This window comes from Drosophila innubila, assembly GCF_004354385.1.
Source record: "Drosophila innubila isolate TH190305 chromosome 2L unlocalized genomic scaffold, UK_Dinn_1.0 4_B_2L, whole genome shotgun sequence".
Classification (NCBI taxonomy): Eukaryota; Metazoa; Arthropoda; class Insecta; order Diptera; family Drosophilidae; genus Drosophila; species Drosophila innubila.
Genome location: NW_022995372.1, coordinates 12,761,294 through 12,782,442, shown reverse-complemented (window position 1 = coordinate 12,782,442; position 21,149 = coordinate 12,761,294). Strand labels below are relative to the sequence as shown.

Genomic DNA, 21,149 nt, shown 5'->3' with positions numbered 1-21,149 from the left:
GTCACTTATAGTTAAATACTTTTGAGATAATTAAAATACTTTGGAATTCAACTATGCTTTAATTATTACTATCAAAAAACTTTAAAATATTTATCTACTCTTTACTTATATTAACATATGAATAAGCAATACTAAGTACTTATGATGATTTCTATAGATAATAACCTGACTAATGTAATGTATTACAAAATAGTTAACTAAACATATTATATAAAGCTGCCAAAATTTCAACTATCCATGACATATATTTAATTTTTAATCAAGTTTTAGCAAATTGATGCAATGGAGAGCCCTTCGTTAATCCATCATATGTATATTGAGCTAAATCCGTTTGTACTCTTACTTACCACATCAATGCTACCAAAATGAGTGAGCGGAATATAAAGGAAATCGCTTGAAAATTCCTAACTTAAAGTAAAAGCTTCATTGGCCATTTCATATACTTGGAGGAGAGCAGACAGCCCTCAAAACGGCACCAATTTAATTACACCTCAGGCCACATAAGGACATGAATACGGACACAGACCCGTTCATTTGCACCTTGAACAAAAAACTTTTGAATACGATGGCTGGCTGGAAGTTGTGTCCTGGTACTCGAACTGCCAACCAAAACACTAAGCGCATAATCTTGTAAACTTGGCAAAAATGCTTGAAATGGCATAACTAAAATAAGCAGCGGCATAGACAAAGCGCCTACAAGTCGGAAGAGCTAGACAGAGCAGGCGAAAGATGGGGGAAGGAGGAAGGAGACTCATAGGACCCAAAGGGCGTAACAGATTCAGAGCAAAGTTCTTGCCTAAGAGTTGGTGAAGAGTGCAAGTGCTTGATGCAAATTATTTGGCCTGGAGGTTAACTAGGGTCGTTTAGCAAATGCCTAATATACAAAAAGACCAAGCTCACGCACACATACATACAGACATTCTCTCATGAATACACATATACAGGCACAGAATGAGTTTTTATGAGCGCACTGCATTGGCATTCATAAGAGGGAGAACACATTTTTCTAGACGACGGATTTGGATGGCAACCGCACAGAGTCTGGCCTGGCTGAGCTGCCACGCCCACTTCCCACTTCCCACTTCCCATCGCAATCCCCAGTTGAACTCCCCAACAACAATGACAAGTACAATAAATGCCTTTCAACTGCGGTTTCACATGCACTTGAAGTGAAGTGGGGCAACTCTGTTAAGGGGGGGAGTGTGCTTCATAAGCCCGAAGTGCAATTTGAAGTGATGTGTCTCTGTACTACGAGTAGTATGAAGTATGATAGTTTGAGTGTGGATATGAGTAACCCAACAATTCACACTCTCGCCTTGTGGCTTTACTAAGTTTTGGACTTCGTCCCGGTCATGTTAGACTGCTCTTAATGAAACTTTATCCCTGGAGTGTTAAAAGTCTTGGCATCTGCTCATCTGTTCTGTTAGGCAGCTGCAACAGCCTTAAACGAGTCTCCCCTTCTCCTATCTGGTTTTCTAGTCTCAATTTATATTTGTGCCTGAGTAAGCGATGCATGTATTTGTCTGTGCGTGTGTGTGTGTGTGTGTATGTGTGTGTGTGTGTGTGTGTGTGTCTTGTGGTTGCACTTCATTTCCTGGGCACAACAAGCTCCATGTTCTTTTGCGGTAGCTTCAACTCGCACAATTCGTGTTGCATGTGGGCAAATGGTTTATTTGCAACAATTTTCCTTGCATTTAACTATATGCATTAGAATTGATTTTCAAATTGTACTAAAAAAATAAAACAAATTAAATAAAGAAAATATATAAAATAAAACAGAAAATGATAATTGGAAATTTATTTTATATTTTCACTTGAAAATAGTTAAACAAATGGATATGTATATTTTCAATTTAATTGTTCTAAGAAAATCCAGAGCAACCATAATAAAATAAGAAAGTTTTTTTAGAGTAATAATTTATCTTTTTTAAGCAAACAGTACTTTTTGCTAATAAAATAAATTATAAATAAATTAGTAAACATTCTATTAGCTTTGTTATAAAGATGGAGAAGATCGTTAATACACACATGGCTTATAAAAGAATAAATTACCTTTTTAAAATAACAACAATCTATTCAAAATATATTCAATGATTTTTCTTTTTTTTTTTAAATTTGTTTATGCTTTTATTCGCAGTCCTGTCAATCTATTAACACGTTCTAACTTCAAACTTGACACAATAATCCGAAATAGCCACAACTAACCAACCAATTCAGAAACTATCCTAGCCACAATCATATATGCTTAACTTTTGAACTTTTAAAGCAAGCCAGAAAAGTATTTACTTACTTAAGGTAAGAGCTGTAAAAATCCAATTGAAGGATTGAAGTGTTTCAACCCAAAATAGAATGAAATAAAACATCAACTGCAATTAGTTAAGCATTTGATTGAAGTAAGTAATAAAGTTCAAGTCTGCCATCAACATTTGCCACTGAGTGAATAATAGCAACAAAAGTAGCAACAGCGCAAAAATCAAAACAAAAACGCTATTTTCTACTGCGACTTTAACAAGAATCTATCCTCCCTACACTATGGACTGCAATCCCAAAATGTGCTAGGCACTTCAGCGAAAGAGAAGTGAAATCTTAATTAAGATTGATTTGTTTACAAGTGTGTGTGTGTGTTGGTATCATGCCAAGTGGCCTGTCTGCCTGCCACAACTCACCTTCTTCCCCCTCCCCTCACTTCCATTTGACTTGACTGACACTCGTCTGACTACCTTGCCTTTGTGAAGAAGTTTTCCCTTTCCCATATCGTATGCTCGATTTTCGTGTCATTTTCAACTCTCGAAAAACTTGATTTCTTGTCGTTGTTGTTTGTGTGGGTCACCGGTCATTGATCAACCTACCATACGAATGGCACCACGAATTATTTATGATATTCGATTATGACTAATTTTGAGTAATTAGTGCATGGAATTCACGTTAATTCAAATCTGAAACTTAATCTAAATATATCAACGATTTTGGTATCCCTGTGCTCAGACATATTTCGAATCGAGTCGAGTCGATTGCAATTTCTGATCTCAACAAAGCGAAATACTGATGGACAGCAATTAAATTTAGTTACAGTTTCTTTTTTTTCTAGTTTGTTTAAAAAAAAAGAAACTAAAATTAATACTGATGTTATATAGAAAACTTTGTTTTCGTTCAATCAATCGATTTTATAAATACTCATTATCATATTATTGTGCACCAAGTCTGTTCAAGATTATATTTATATTCTTAACATTATTCGTCTGAATTAGTTCAAACTTGATCATATTAATTTATTTGATCTTTAAACCGATGTATCCTATATAAGATGAGTTGTAAATAACAGCAGTTTTAAATGTATCTTTTAATAATGTTGATTTAATACGAGCTTTAATATTGTCGATTGCTTGCTTGTCAACAATGTTTTTGGCAATCAATAAAATTCACTGCTCGTTGCATCTGCATTCGTGTAATCCCAATTACAATCACTGCGAGTCGTTTGCTCGCTTCAGAATATTTCAATAAAAGCAATTAAATTTTCTATTAACGAAATCAACTGTGGCAAATGTGGTATGGCGGGGGAGGGGCGGGGCGGAGCGGTGCGAGACAACGATGATAACAACAACGGAGCCTCAAAAAATACAGACAGACAGTCTGCAAAACAACATCATCATGATTGCGATTGCAATTGCGATTGCGATTGCCATCCCAGTGCCAACCCCATCATCATCATCAAAATCAACAAGCAGCATGAGGAATTGAAAGAGGAGGAGCAGGAGCAGGAGCTGAACGAGAAGCGCATCATCTACAAAAACAATCAAAACCGGGCAGCGGAAATAGTCGGTTGTACGAGAGTTGGCCTGGAAGTTCATCAAACTGTTCTGCAAAAAAGCAATGGCAATCGAGAAGGGAGAAGAGCTAGCTTCAACTATGTATGTATGAATCAGAGAACTGCAACGGGTAAGAGATGTTCGATCAGACTCGAACATTGACTCGAACTCGTTGTGATTTTTTCACTTTGTTCAAGCGATCGGAGCGGATCGTTCGAACTGAGCGTTTGATTCGAACGGTCAGTTCGAATCAATTCGTCCGCAATCATGCTGATCGTTTGTGAGCGTTCGTTTCGATCCAATCACGTTCGAGTAGCAATGATCGAAATGATTTTTGAGCGTTTGTGAGCGTTCGTTTCGATCGAGTCACGAGTCATGATCGAACTTGCTGGTTGATTTGATTTGATTCATACCCGTTTTGTTCAAACGATCGGATCAATCATCGAGTCATACTCGAGTTGACTCGTTCAGAAAATGTGCGAGGCAGAGCGCGCACGTGGCAGCGTTTGCGCTTGCAATGATATGTATTTATGCGCGTAAATACATATGTATGTACATATATAAATGCAATAGTATTTATGCTTAAGACGTTTATTGTAAAATTTATTACGGGCTGCGTATACATACGTACATACATATGCGTATACATACATACATGCAATTACACATGCCCATAATAAAATAATACTATTTTAATTTTTTTAAAGACTGGAAAAACTATCAAACTTTAAATTATTTAAAATAAATTGTACTTTTATAATATTAATTAATTTAATTTTTTCATTTTACTTTTAATTTAAAATTTAAATTTTTAACAGACATTTTGACATTAAATAAATAAAAAAATATTTAAAACTAAATAAATAATTAATAATAAATAAATAAATTATAAATAATAGTTTTAATAAAATGTGTGTACATAATTGCGTTCATATAAATATGCATTTACATAAATATAATATAATTACATAAATATAAATGTATGTACATATATGCGCACATTTACTTAGAAGAAGAAGCAGGAAAAAAAATACAAAATCAACAGTGTCGTTTTCGATCGTACTCGAACAATCACAATCAAATCAAATCAGTCAGCAAGTTCGATCATGACTCTTGACTCGATCGAAACGAACGCTCACAAACGCTCAAAAATCATTTCGATCATTGCTACTCGAACGTGATTGGATCGAAACGAACGCTCACAAACGATCACGATCCATGACGATCGCTGCTACTCGAACGTGATCGGATCGAAACGAACGCTCACAAACAATCACAATCAAATCAGATCGTATGACTCGAACGCTACTCGACCCGAATTGTTCGAAAGCAAAAAAATCATACCCGCGACTTGATCGTAAACAAAGAGACCCGTGACTCGATCGAACCCGTTGCGACCGAGTCTCTGAGTTGATTTGATCGAACTTGTCGCTCTGGTGCTCAATCATACTCGAACATACCCGTTGCAGTTCTCTGGTATGAATGTAGCAACAACGCACACATAGACAACTACATGTGCGCGTTATTGTTATTGCTTTTGTCCAGAAACGCCCCGAAAAGCCCATGCAGCAGTTGAAAAACAAAAAAAAAAAAAAAAAAAGGAAAATGATGCCTGTAATTTTTATTTGGTTTTTGTTGGCCACGCCAGAAACTCTTCATCATCAAAAAACATGAGAGCGCTGTAAAATTAACATACAGCGTGAGCCGGGAAAACAAGTAGGCGGTGTAAATTGCCGGCTAGTGGGCGTGGCACAGAAGTGCAGCAAACTAATGAAAATGCTATCGCTTCAATACCAATGCGCATTCGTAAGCTTCAACGGAACTAACACCAACTGAACAGAAAATGGAAAAAGGGGATTGCACAAGAAATTATTTAGATCTGACTGGATAGTTTAGTTAAGCTTAGCTTTAATATGTATTTATAATATATTGAAACATAAATAAAACTATTTATAAAATAGTAAATAACTACGTAAATACACTATAAAGAGCTATCACGTCTAAAATCACAGCTCTCGAAATATTTTTAAGCTTAATATAATTTTCGAGCTGGAAATAATAATCGAAATACAAATGGAAACATTTAATTTAATTAAATTTAAGATGGAATACCATAAGAACATTAAGTGTAAAACATAAAATCAAAATAATAATAATGATCTGAGTAATTGTGGATAATATTTTGATCTGAAGTAATTTTAATCACTCTTATTCAAGTTTTTTTTTTAAATTTTTTATTTGTCTGATTGGAACTTATATTAAAAATTGCAGGCCGTTCAAGATTTTGGGAACGATAATCAGACCCTCAGTTAATAGCTACCAACATCAATTACATTTAATTTGAAATGTAAACAGAAAGTGTCGATCAATTTATCTTGTCAATATAATCTTTAATATTTGTTATTGAAATTATTTTTTGCTCTTGTGAGAATCGCACGGAACTCATACTTAATCCAATTGGAAGAAATTTTGTGGCGGACATTTCACTAAAACTCAATCAACTATAAAAATTAGAGTAACGAAATAAAACAGAAAAAAAGGTTTAACTGTTTGATTTCCAGACAATTAAATAAACACAATTTTCAAATTATATTTAAACTACAGGCTACAGCTTGAGCTGTGTCGAGTGAAAATTGGAATGGGAAAGCGGAAGCGTGAACGCTTAACTTCCGGTCAAATACACACCCACACAGACACACACATCCCCAAGTCGCACTTGAACCCTCAACTTTGACCGGCACGTCCGGCGGCTGTGGGGCAAAGTGTGAAAAAAGCCGACGAAATGTTGTTATCTTAATGTGCAATGAACTTTTGAACCCAAAGGATAACACAAGGATGCCAAAGCTGAGGCTAAGGCTGAGGCTAAGTCCAAAAGACAAAAGGCCTGCTTATTAGAATCCTTTTAAAACTGTAACAACTGCCGGTTCTCCGGTTTGAAGCCTAGTCGTAGCCTGGGTTTCACCCTTGTCCTGGGCACAAAATCAATTAAGTCGAATACTTCCTTTAGGATAATTGCTTTCGGAAAGCGAACGCCGTCAGCTCAAAAACTTTCAACAATAAACTTCGGCTTCAATAACGAGTTAAGCGAACCGTTAAGGCCTAATTCCATTGGGAGATTTCCTTCTATTTTCTTCTCCTTTCTTTTCATTTTCGTTTTTTCTGTTATAAATTCGAATTATGTGCGTTAAAATTCTTTGGGCTAAATTGTTAAAGTTTAACAAGTTAGTTAATTAATACGCTTGTTTTGAGCGGATTTCGAGTCGACAAAGTGATTTGTTAATTTGCAATAATAATTGTTCTGCAAAAGTTGCGCATACGCCGTGTGGTCCACAATTAATATTAATGAGTGGAGGGGACTGCATTTGATTTCAGTTTGCCAGCTATTAGTGGTAATTGTAGACTTTTAAAAGCGTTTCAGCTGAGTGAAATTAGCATGCCCATTGGGCATAATTTTCCCAAGAAAGTGACGAAGATAAACAAACACAGACACACACATAGCACATGTGGGCGTGTCTGGTCATGGCCCTAGAACTAACACAGACACACAGACAGACAAATTCGGATTATTGGCCCCTTCGGTAAACGAAAAACACCCACGTGTTCACAAGCGTTAAACGGAGTCCCATTAAATGTTATGGCCAAGGCTGGAAAACATGGCCAATGGCCAACCAGGTGATAAAGTGTCGAATGTGGCGTGGCAGCAAAATGACCAAGGCATTACAGCTCCGTCTTCGAGTGGCCAAAGAGGCAGAGACCAGAGCCAGGACAAACTTTTTCATGCCCCATTTACTTATGGCTTTTCGGCTGAAAGTCAAAACGTTAAATAGGTGTGAAACTTTTCCTAAACCATAGATAAAATGTAGTTGAACTATGCACTTGAAAGTTAATGGTTTAAATTGAAAAACTTACGGGCTGCCAATATGTTTTCTCTAATATCTCTGGATTGAGATATGGATGGCAATGACTTACCTGAAAATAATGTAAAAGTACGTTTGGTTATTATTATCATTTATACACAATTGAATAAAGGGAAACTACTAGTGATATGTATTTTAGAATAAGTATTTTATATAACAGAATTATATTGTTATTTGTTTAATTGCCAATTAAATATGCAACTCGTAAGATTAAAAGTTAAAACATCTAAATACTCTAAAAAATCATATAAATCATAAGAAATTATTTTGAATTCAAGTGAAATTTTATTATTTATTGAAATCCAGTTCTTCGAATAAAAATAAAAGGGTATATTTACATAGTTGTCAGACTTTATACTTCATACAGAAATAATCATAGTTAAAAGTAATATATTATAAAAGCTCCACCAATTTAACAATCTGTCTGCATAATATACATACAATAGGTTTATTAAATTTAAAGGAATTTCTCTTTCAGCTCGAGCTAAAACCGAACTTTACACCTGAATTGTTCAACATATTGTAGTCTGGTTAAGAGGCTGAGGTCAACCTCAGGCTCTTTTGGTAGCCACAGCCTAGAGTAATGAGGGGCCTGAAGGGCGAGTCTAATGAACACAATATACGTGCATGTAACAATAGAGAGGTGAGTAACACAAATAATGACTGACCACGAAATGGCCATCGAGGCCACAATTAAAAAGCCCAAGAGCACAGAACAATGGGCACTGACTGCTTGAGCTTAAGTTTAAGCTTGAGCCTTGAGCCTTGTTGGCCTTAGCCCCATTGAGTCATTAATTTTAGTATTGCAATGTCAGTTGGAACTGGGGGTAAGTTGTGTTGTCCGCATCCACATCGATTAGTGTCCCGGGCGCATTGTGTGCCACTGACAGTCTGACAGTCATGTCCACATCTATTATTTTCAACTTAACAATTGGCCAGGACAGGACACGCCCACAACTTAAACAGCAAAAAGGGCGACACATTGGACTCGACGCTAAAAACTGCACAAATGCCATACTACAAGTTGTTTCCTTCCGTTTGTGGCAGCAACTCTCCGTCTATTCTCTCCTACCTCCAACTCGGCCCTAACCCCTGTCGAGGTGCCCCATTGTTTAGGGCTGGTCGGTTCCCTGCACTTGCCCTCGGTAATATCTTTAATGTCTCGCCCTGGCGAACCGTGTGTCCAGCGGAAATGACAACGACAGTGGCAATTACATTGTTGCATGACACAAATAGTGTTGGGCGACAACAACAACAACAACAACAACAACCACAACAACATCAACAACGATAGGTACGTACAACAAGCGTAATAAAAAATAAAATTTGCTGGCATTGTCCAACAGTTTGTTTGCCACCATATGCCAGCCAGGTTTGCAAGTTGAAAAAAGAAGGGAAAAACATAAAAGCAACAACCAAGAGGTAGAAATTTAATTGATGTCAAGTCGTAAAAAATGCGGCAACATTGCCACGTTTATTTAATTGTTATCAAATGTCTCTTGTTGACCACGCCAAGCGCATATTGAGATACTCTTTCAAATATAGGGTATGTTAGAGTTTCAACAAATGAAAAGTGCGAATTTTGTTGAGACATTTTGTATTACCTTTTCATACCTTTGTAAGTTGCAACTTCAAATAAGTTTCATTGCAATTTATTAAGATCAAATTAAATATAAAGTTTCTTAGTCGGTGTCATTCTGTATGAGTAACAATGTTCGCTTATGTTTGCCACATTGACACATCGTTTGTCGTCTTTCCTTTATCTCTACTCAAACTTACACACACACATACACACAATTTACACGCAGACACAGACACACACACACCGACCCATCACGTGGCAAACTAATTGCTACAAATTAGCGCCTTTATGCTAAGACAACTGGGGCTTGGTAATGGCTAACTGAACATTACCTGACGCTTCAGTTAGATTCTGAGCCGAACTCAACTTGTTCGTTGCGTGTGCCGCCCAATTGTGTCCTGTTTCCACACACAATACTTGTAGACTATAATTGTATGAATGAGATATTTAATGTAAGGACATTTGCATTTCAATGTCAATTTCAAGGAGGCGTATTTTATCAAAATGATAAAACATTACTTTCCTACTGCGCCGACAGAACTATTTGACATATATTGAGTATTCAAATGTTAAGTGACAATATAATAACATAATTGTATTTTATATAATTTTTATAATAAATTTAATTTAAAAATTTATTTGGTTTAATGGATGTGTTTCAATATAAATAACAACAAATATGAGACAGACATTTCCGTCGTTGAATGACTTTAATTTATTTATTTAAGTTGTTTCTTAAAAAGCACACAAAGTATTTCTACATTTATTAGACATACTACGTAATTGAAATACCGACATTTGATTAAATTATCTTATATTTAAATAATACAAAAAAAATATACATATTAAATATTGACTAATCAATTTCAAAAATTATTTCCATTTCAAATGGAGTTGGGGTAATTAAATCAAAGTCGTTAGGCTCAACTGTTGCATGGAAAAGCTTCAAAAACTGCTGTGATGCAAGTCGAAGTAAACAATAAATCACACAACTTTTTGGCAATAAACAAGAGAAATTTGTAACAAATTTGCTACCTCAAATGAGAAGTGTGTCAACATTTTTAATATGCCCCCAAAATGTGGCAGACTCTACAGATTTGGAATTGCCCTGTGGCAGGAACAATTTATGCCACTTCAAGTTAACACCTCGCTGAATGCCCGACGAAGCGCAGTAAATCGTTTATTTGAATTATATTAATTTTTAGGTTTTTTGTCACGCTTGAAATAAATAAAAATAAGAATAATATAAGATGGATCGGGATTTGTTTTTTTAAGCTGGACAGAAACAGACGACAACTTGTGTCGCTGGGTTGTCAGGACAATAACAACAGGAGGAAATAAAACAACTCACAGCAGAGGGAGAAAAAAGGAAAAACTGAACGCGTAATAATAAATGAGAAGTGGAAAAGTTTTGCCGCCAACGTGCTTATTGTCAAGCTCGGCCAGACCATAAAAAACAAACTTCAATAGCAATAAGGCGACAAAAAATGGGCGAAAAGCGAAAACAACAGCAAGAGCAAGAGGCAAAAACATAATGTCGGACCAAAAGAACAACTGGCCAAAAGTTCAAGGCACTGACTTTATAGCTGCAATAATGCCACAAACTGGGAAAGGGGGAAGGGGAAAGGGGAAAGCCAGACCCGCGGGGGAGAATTTGCTGTGGAAAAGGTGAGCCACATGCCAAGAGCCAAAAAACAAAGCGAAGCCGCCGAGTTGCAGCGTGACAGACTCAGGGGCAGCAGAGACAAGGGGAGAAGGGAACGGCGGACAGAGGAAACGTGTTGAGGCACTTTCGCGAGCTAACGAAATGTAACAAAGTGCCAGGCGCAGTCGTCTGCTCTCCGGGTCTATTGTCCGGACAACTGGCCGTTACCGTGTCCATGCCCGTGTCCGTGTCCGTGTCCATGTCGCTAACGGGCCTGGTTTGTTATGTGGCTTACGCCGGAAATTTGTATTTAGGCGGCAGTTCTGCTGTTTTTTCTCTATTTTACTCCGTCCACTGCAGGTTATCGCCAGTTGGCCAGTGTAATCTGTGCCTGAGAGGTCTGGGTCAGTTCAGTCATGAGTCAACCAGACGGACAATATGCTGTGCTTTTAACAAAATCTTAGTTAGGCACAACACAAACCCCATTTTATTGCACTGTAAACCAGAAGAACAAATTCTTTATTAAAATTAAATTAACAGAGAAGGAATTTATTATAACATTGTTTCCTTTCAAGTGTATTTTAATTTAAAAGCGAGTTTTAATTTTCCAACATTGTTTGTCTTTCAAGTTTTTATGTATTTTACAACAACAGACAACAGGAAACAGACAAACAAAAACGATAAATAGACATAAATGTTTGCAAAAAATTGATTATCATCTTAATTTTCTATTTCATTTGAGAAATATTATAAATATGATAAATTTAAAGCATATTTCATTAAAATAAAATGTGATTTTGCTGCCTATACAGCTTTGAAAATAATTATATTTTTGAAGAAAAAATACAGATTAAGTATTAAATAATTATTTTCAGAAGAAATTATCATTTCCGCTTACGCTGCGTTTTTTACTTATTAATAAAAATAAGTAAATAAAATTAAATAAATATTTGTAACTTAAGTTAATTTACAATTTTTTATTTATGATGGGATTTTGAACATGAGTATTGTATGGGTTGCGCTTTAGTAGCCTTGAATAAATATCAAATATAGATTAATTTAATCATCAATTGGATCGGTAGCTTTACACAATGGTGCACTGGGAGTACTCTTAATGATACAATGTCGCCAAGGACAATGACAAAAGGACACAAATAGACAAATGGGCAAATGGTGCGATATTTATGAGCACGCAACCTCTGACAAGTTGACGCTCTGAGGGACTCAAAGGCCAAACAAATGACGGAGTGACGGAGTGGCAGTCGGCGTACGCATTAATAGAGTCCATAGAAAGACAATAGTTGAAAATTAACAAATGAATGGAAATTACTTAAACAAACTCATTAGCGTGTTAAAGTCAAAGGCGTTCATCAAACTGCCCGCACATTGTTGACACCAATTGTTTGGCCGTGTCCTCCCTTCCCGAACTCCCTGCTCCCTGTGGAAATTAAAATAAAGCCCAAGGGGCGAGTCAGGTGACTGGTCTATATAGGACAGCCCAAAATTGCAAGGGTTGGCAGCAGTTTTAGCGTTTTGAAATTATTACCTCGTCTAAATATTCGAGCAACGCCTCGACGATTGTTCTTTGCTCGCCTCCCATGTCCATTGAATAGCACCCACTTTTTTCCTTGCCCCACTGCATGTAATTAAATTTTCCAACCTTCATGAGTTAAGCATAGTAATTTTGTGCCACATTTACGTAGCCTTGCTCAACTTCCACAGCCTTACTTTCAATTGACATAAATGTGACGGGTAGTCTGTCCACCTGACATCAATGAAGATTGACCTGTAACTAGGAATGACAGTGGGTGGAAAGGAGTACAGAACGGCAGACGGGCAGGTGAATAATTGATTTAGCTGACAGCCCGCATATCTATAATTTTCATTAATTTTAATTGGCATAGTTACAAAAGTTGTTAAAGTGTTATGTCGCCTGCAAAGTTGAAAGGTAAATCGTTGTTGGTTGTGCAATCCACCTGAATTGATTATATTCATTTTAAAGCGATTTTAAGAAATAATGCAAATAATATTTACTTCATAATCTGTTTTTTATTAAGTCTGAGCAATCGCTTTAATTGTGTTTTTGTTTAATTATAATTATAATTAATACGTATACGCAATTTATACACTCCGACCTCATAAATGTGTTTTGACAAAATTAAAAAATCACAGTCATTTTATTTTCATTTTTTTTTTACAATTGAATAGGTTATATATAATAAAAATAATGTTTCTTTCTTTTTGCTTGTTTTATGGATCATATCTCAAAATATTAAATAAGATAAGTATCAATACAAAATGTATATATATATTTATGCTAAACAAAGTGTGTAAAATTTTGAATTAGTCACTTCTTGACTTACTTCATATTTATATGCTTCCTTAAATCAAAGTTAATTACATGATAATACAATAATTATGTCGAATAAGCACTTATCAGAGCTAGTGTATTTTAAAGTCGGGTATGCTTTTCGTTGCTTGTAATCTGCCTACTTTGTCCTGTCACATTTGAGTGTTGTGCGATTAATGACTTAATTAATTAAAAATTATTCACAATCTTCAAAAAAAAAATTGAACGTCAAATAAATGATTATTCGATTTTGATACCCTCCTTGATATTCTGTCGTTGTTGACGCACTCCCTCTTGAGGGATGACAACCAGGAGTTTTCTTTGCAATGTCTATCAAAAATATTAAAAATATTTCAAAAATTTCGCATCAATTTAATTAAAAATTTTAAAGTTGTAGGACGCTTTTTGGAATGTTCTTTTGATTTGACTCGATGTCAACTATTTAGCTGATGCATTTACCAGGACAACAAGATGATACCAAGAATCCAGATGGGACTGAAACGATGCTTCCAGGCGCATCCAAAAGGAATGTTTTCTTCGTTGGGCAACATTTTTTGCAGAAATCAAAGTGATGAGTGTGAGGTGAACTGGACACGAATTCCGACACGACGACAACAGTTGAGTTCACTTAGGCAGGAGGACTTCGATGTGTTGGTGATCGGAGGAGGCGCCATTGGCTGCGGCTGTGCCTTGGAGGCAGCAACAAGAGGTCTCAAGACGGCGCTGATTGAGGCAGGAGACTTTGGGAATGGGGCAAGTTGCAAGTCAAGCAAACTTGTGGAAGGTGGCAGCTCGTATCTTCAGGCTGCAATTCAAGGGGCAGATCTACAGCAGATCTACATGTTGCAACAGGTGCTGACCGAACGTGCCACAATGCTGAGGATCGCGCCCCATCTGAATCGAGTGCAGCCAATGCTGATGCCCATCTACAGCCCGTTGCGACTGCCATTCTATTGGCTGGGCCTAAAGGTCTACGACGCCATGGCCGGCATGGCCAATGTGCGTGCCTCTCACTTTCTGTCCCAGGAGGATACCCTCAATGAGTTCCCTCTGCTGCGTCGTCAGGGGCTTCTCGGCTCGTTGGTGTACTACGACGGGCAGATGGACGATGCTCGTATGTGTCTGGCGTTGGCCATGACAGCTGCTAAAAATAATGCAACAGTGGCGAACTATGTTAAGTTGCAGAAACTTATGCCGCCTGAGGACAATCAAGGCTGCAGGAAAGCTGTAGTCGAAGATACGCTAACCAAATCCCCATTTATGATCAGCAGTCGGTGTCTGATCAATGCGACTGGTGCGGGAACGGATGTGGTGAGAAAACTGGATGACTGCAAAGTCAATTCCATAGCTCTGCCCAAAGTGGGCACCCACATCGCCCTGCCCGGTCACTTTGGTTCGTCCCACTGTGGTCTACTCTTTCCCAGCCAACAGTTGGGGGAGGAAACTATGTTCATGCTTCCCTTTGAAAATCGTGTCCTTGTTGGAAGTGTCTATGTTGAGCCGGAAGAGTCCAAGTGCTTTACAACAGCCCCAAAGATCGAACAGATCGATTGTCTGCTAGCACAAACGAGGGAGGTCTTAGATGATTGCGCTCTTCTTCGGCCGGATCATGTGCTCAGCGCCTGGACGGGTGTAATGCCCTCCATAATGTGCCCCACATCCAATCGTAATGAGGGCGAGGAGTCCGACATAGAGCTGGTGCCCAACTTCCTCATCGAGGTGAGCGGCAACCAGATGATTACCTTGGCAGGAGGACGTTGGAGCTCCTACCGTGTAATGGCCTCCGATGCCATCGATGCGGCCATTGAGCATTGCTGTCTGGAGCCACAAATTGATGTGAGTTCCACGCAGAATTTGTTGCTCGATGGAGCCGAAGATTATTACAGCATGTTGCCCCTGGATTTGGTACAGCACTACGATCTGCCCATGGATGTGGCACAACATCTGTCCGAATCCTATGGCTGCAATGCCTTTCAGCTGCTCATGAAGACCACGCAATGTGATAGACAAAGACTGCATCCCCATTTCCCCTACATCAAAGCCGAAGTGGACTATGCCTGCCGAAGGGAGTACGCCTGTCAACTGGTCGATGTGATTGCTCGTCGTCTACGTGTGGCTTTTGTGGATGCCTCGGCGGCTTACCAGATGCTGCCCACCGTGCTGGAGATCATGTCCAAGCCCCTCGCCTGGGATGAGCATGCACAAGAGCTACAGCTTAAGGCTGCCAAGCAGTTCCTCATGCAGCAAATGGGTCTCGGCTCTGTTGTAAAGTACAACCCGCTTTTTACGGACCAAAAGGAAGACATCAAGGCATCCAAAAGTCAAGAGAGTGTTGCAAAGTCCGACTCTAACTCCCGTGAATACAGAAGAACCTTAACAAAAGCCAGCACAAGTACTGACATTGGAAGCAACAACCAGACGGACATTGCCTATCATCCCATCACAGCAATCGCAGATACTGTTGAGGAAACGAGGGCAAACACCACTGAGACTTCAGAGATTACAACTTCTGGACCTGTGTATCGAAATAACATGGATCCCAAACGAGTGGTTGTTCCTGTCCTTAATAATACTATCACATCACTATCCGATGAGATGCAACCCTTCAGTGGTAGTACCTCTGATATGATGAATAGTCGTCACCCTGATTCTCTAGCTGGTCGTATCTCACGATTCCAAAGTAGGGATAGAGCTCCATTGAAAACCTCAAGTCTTAAGTGCGAAGCTCAGCCAACAAGACAGAATGATCTGGACCAAACCATGGGAACTACCGGAAAAATAGATAAACTAAATAGTATCAAACCCATTAACAACAAAGCTGGAGTAACTCACCAACAACAAACTGTCGACACGGTTTCTAATGACAACCCTGGCTATTTTTCTAGCTCCCAAGCTGCCCAGTCATACAAAGTGAGTGATAATGAAATTCCAGTTGCCAAAAAGAAGACCACAGTGACAAACCAAGCAGTTAATAATAATACTCTGCCGGGTGGTCCCAGTCTCTCCAAAACTGTTGGCAATATCAGTACTCCAAACCAGCATCCAAAACGTATTGCGACACACATCATAACAGGAACTGATGTTATCAGAAAGGTAAACCAAAACAGCACAACTAAATATCTCAAAAGTAGAGTGGATAAATTTAATACTTCCAATACGTTTAAGAAAGACACTACCCCAAAAACAAACTCAACTCCTTTTGAAAGAGAAACTAACACAGCCTACATTTGGGAAACCAATTTGGCAACTAAAGAACCGTCGACCCACAATTACAGACACAATGATGTCGATTTCGGTCAATTCAATGACGATATTGTCGGTACTTTCGATTCAAAAACCTCAAGCTGTAGTGAAGGCATTCCAGATTCATCTAACAGAGGTAGTGCTCCAGCTCAACATCCAAGAAGTACGATCACGATACAAAGGCGCATTAAAAAATGCCCATCAAAGACAAAATCGCTATGGGGACAAGATACTGACGAACAGCTGCGAAAGGAAAGACATTTTGTACGCGAAAATGAGACTCCAAATGTCAAAAATACTTTAGTCATTCCAGAAACAGATAACAGAGTTTTTACTTCAGTTCAAAGTTCCAAAAATAACTGCTCAAATAAGAACTGTTTGGAAATTTCCCCCTCAAAAACGAAAGCGCCACTAGAACAACCTACTGAAGTACAGCCGCTTAAGGATAGTCATTTCGTAAGGGGAAATAAGGTTCCAAACGTTAAAAGTTCAACAATCGGCTTAAACACATTTAGAAGAGGTACTGATTTAATTCACCACCAAAAACCAAATACCTCAGACAGAAACTATATGGAAGTGGCTACCTCAAGGTCAAAACCAACAACACAACGACAGCCATCGGAGGCCCAGATCAGCAAGCGAAAACTTTTCATAAAGAAAACTAAGTATCCGCAGAGTACTAGAAGTACTCTCGACGTTAATTTAAGCTACTCAGACACAAGCAGTAATAGATTTTTCAATGCCAATAATCAAAAACGCATTAGCATGAACAAAAGAAGAACTGGCAACTCTCCCTGGGTTACAAAAGCACCAGCAATGCGGCTGCAGTCGTTATTTTATAAGGACAAACATTTCGAAATACGGAGCGAAGATCCAAACATCAAAGGCCCTGTTGAAAGTAAATCAAAAATACAAGAATCATCGAGCAGAGGAACATCTTCAGTGCACCATCGAAAAGAGCTTTTCAAGGGCAGAATTCAAGTCAAGGAAAGCAAGGATCGACCCACGAGTAACACCTTCAATAGATCTGACGAAAAGCCAAAGTTGAGTTGACCCCAATAATATATCGCAAAATTAAGCATAAATTTCTATTTTGAATCAGAAGGTTAAGTTAAGTCTGTAGAGTCCAGAAATATGCCTATTGTTTAATATCTCGTGCTCAGACACTTTGAAACACTTGTATCATGATCAAGTGTCTTTATGTTTGGAGCAAGAGAATATCAAATCGATAGGAATACATTTTTTTTAATAATAATAATAAAAATAGATATCAAATATGTCAAAAATAGCTTAAGTATTTATAAAATGCAATAGAAGGTAATTAAAACTTTTCAAAATTATCAATGGAAAACATTACTTGGATTAAAACATATCAAGGGCCATACAAGTCAAGATCAAATATAATTCAAATCTTGCTCCATTAAATTTAAATTTAACAACATTTTAGGTAATAACAAATTTAAAGGAATAATACAAAAAATATATAAAGCAATATTTATTCACAATTTGCTATAAAAGAAAGTCATTTGCGTAGCTAACGAGCAGCCATTAGTCAAAATGAGAGGCACTTAAACTCATCAGACACGGCACAGACGCAATTCTTTAAAAACATACCGCCAAATCAGCCAATAAATAAGGCAATATATGACCGATAAGCATGTTCAGAAACGCCTTCACTCATGCCCATAACAATAATTTAAAATGGAAAAAAACAAAAATCGCTTCCGTATAACATCTGCATCCTTCGGGTCTCAATATTCCCCAGCAAGCAAATTTGGCTAATTTATTAAAAACAAATAGAAATAACAATGACAGCAGCAAATTGCCAAAGTAACGCCAATTGAACAACGGCTCAAAAATAGAAGAAAAAAATATCTTAACGACTTTCAATGGAAAATCGAAACCAAATATGGAGCTAGTGTTTTTTGACATTTTTGTCGCTGTTTTCGTTTGCAGATTGAGGCACAAATTGCCAATTAAGTTGCCAGACAACATCATGTATTTGTCAACATACATATGTGTATCTTATTGATCTGTTAGTAAAAGTGCTTAAAAATATAAATGAAAATATGCTCAATTTAATTCAATAAATCTATAATTTTTTTATAATTTTAAAATGAAACGACTGTGAAGCTAAAAACGCTGTAACTAGGAAAAGATTGTATTGAAAATTAGGTTTATAGAGAATAAACACTTTCAATCAACTGCCCCTTATTTATAAAAATTTGAAGTTTCTTATTGTATAAAATCTTGATACAAAAATTACATCAATTTTCATAGTGCTAAAATGTAAAATGAATTTAAATTACGAGCACTTGAAATATTGCATTCACTTTAAATTTAACCTTAACACGCATTCATTACCAATATAATGCTATTTCGCCTGCAGTGCCTGGGTAGACGTACAGGCGCACTATAGGTCATAAACAAACCTATTTGGAATGGTCTAATGTGAAACACTTTCACTTTCAATCTCACTCCTTTCTCCGGCTGAAAATTTAAGAAAGCTCTGCTATCGGTTAGAATTTTTATGCTGATTAGCTTCGTTAACAATTTGCAGCACGCGAAACTATTTCAACAATTTCAACTTGAAGTCGGGCCGGGCCTGGCCGGGCCGGGCCACAAATGGTCTACGCCAGTGTTGGGAAACGCTCGGAGTCAGTAAAATAATTTTAATAAGCTTTGCCGCGCGCTGTTTGAGGAAGTGCTACGTACTCTTAATATAGAAGAATGCACGCGGAACGCACGCGAGTTTGTAATATTGAGAAAATTCTTTCTCGCCAGCGAACCGCAACTATTAAAAAATACACACAGACACGCATACTTAGTCCCTTGTATGTAGTGCTTGTTATAATGCAGTCAAGGACATTTAGAAGAGGCGGAAAAAGAATGCTTTAAAAAAAAATAATAAAACAAAAAAATCAGAAACACAAACATTTCCCTGACAGGAAGTATCGCACAAAATGGGAAGAGAAGCAACAAATATTTAAACTTCAAACGGAAATAACAAGAAAATAGTATGCAATAAAATGTGTTTCTCTGTACTCTCAAGACGGGGCCCTTAGAAAAGTAATAGAAATCGGCGTGTGTGTGTCATGTGTGCTTTAAATTATGTTATAGTTTGTGTATGTGAAGGTATGAAAGTTATTAGACAATGTGAGTTGTCATGGTATTTTATAAGTAACACTAATATATATGTATGAGTATAAATTGAAGATTAATGAGCTTAATTGGGTCTTTAATCATTTTTGAAATAGTTTTTAAAGGACAAGTTTTAAATTTTGCTAATGATTTAATCATGATTTGATTCAGATATTTTCTATAAAGAATATTCTTTATATTCTTGAGAGATATTTATAAATTGAACAGTGATTTCCAAAAATTTAATAAATTTATATAACTAATCTATTCGTATTTGGGCTGTATTAGTCAATTTTAATCCTAGGTTTTTTTTTTTTAAATTTGTCGTTGCTCTTTAGGTATTCAAATAATGGTATTCAAATAATGAGTAAGTCAAAAATCTTATTTTCTTAATTTGTTTCAGAATTGACCACAATTGGAATGAATCTTAAAACCTTAACATTATCATACCTTTTAAATGGATACATAAATACAATATTTTTCACGAAATTCGCCACACAACTGAGAAATAACTATAACTATTCTTTTGTATGCACACACTGTAAATATATTTTTTCGCTTTACCATGCATAAAATTATAATATATCTTCAGATACAAGTAGCAGTACGAGTATCTACAAAACAGGACTTGGCAATGGTCTGGTAGTGTGGGAGTGGTGGCCAGAGGTGGCAGTAAAACAGCGAGTAAGATCCAAGGACTGGCACATTGGGCCAAAACGATAAGTGACAAACATGTAAGGCAAGCAAATGTATATTTTATACAGATGACATGACTGAGGGGCATCTGAGATGCACAACTGTCAGATAAGTGCGGAGAGCATTTTGCAGAGCATCTTTGCCCGCAGGTGACAAGCTAAACGTCTTGTAAGCATTTGCATTTGTACACAACGAAAAAATAAAAGATACTCAACCTCTTGTGTGAGCATGATAAAAGCAAATTTGCTCAAAATAAATAAATAACTAAAGCAAAAGACAGCAACAGCGAAAAGGAACATACTTTATCTGCAGTTCACTTCGGTATCCGTTGTCTTTCTGGCCAAAAGACCCGAAGACTTCAAAAGGGTTGTTGTTGTTGTTGGCTTTGGCTTAAAGCATATTTGATTATGTCATAAAATATGTTTAACGATGTAGGCCCTCTGTTTGCCAGGCAAAATATAAATTGAGGAAATATGCAAATACACTTCAGTCAACCCATCAAAACATTTCCAATTTATTTTCCTGCTGAAAATTATTTTCATAAATTTCTTCATTTTTTTTTAATATGAAAAATTTAGACTCTTTTCCTGTTTACATAAGGAATCAATAAATGTATATGGACAAACCAATTGAAGTTCGCAGGGACTGATAGAGCTGCAATAAATTTTTCCTCTTAATTTTTCCTAATAGAAAAAATAAATAATTTTCTTTGTAGCTTCTGATTGTTTTCATATTTGTTGATGAAATTTTATTAGATTCTCGTACGAGA

The 21,149-nt window shown here is 37.0% G+C and overlaps 2 protein-coding genes across 2 annotated transcripts in view; one reads left to right on the top strand and one right to left on the bottom strand.

Moving 5' to 3' along the window:
- LOC117779828 (Down syndrome cell adhesion molecule-like protein 1 homolog) overlaps nucleotides 1-21,149 on the bottom strand; it is a 48,890-nt gene that overhangs the window by 26,950 nt on the left and 791 nt on the right. The window lies entirely within an intron of this gene.
- Nucleotides 13,767-20,407, top strand: LOC117779488 (glycerol-3-phosphate dehydrogenase, mitochondrial). Its single transcript, XM_034615704.1, has 2 exons — nucleotides 13,767-16,349; nucleotides 20,277-20,407. Exons 1-2 carry the CDS (start codon nucleotides 13,772-13,774, stop codon nucleotides 20,405-20,407), a joined length of 2,709 nt encoding a protein of 902 aa, XP_034471595.1. The 5' UTR covers nucleotides 13,767-13,771.

Excerpts from the sequence above, each read along its gene's own strand:
- LOC117779488 (XM_034615704.1), top strand. The coding sequence starts at position 13,772 with ATGATACCAAGAATCCAGATGGGACTGAAACGATGCTTCCAGGCGCAT. Across the intron at positions 16,350-20,276 it reads TCCAAACCAGCATCCAAAAC|ATACAAGTAGCAGTACGAGT; the intron begins GTATTGCGACAC and ends ATATATCTTCAG.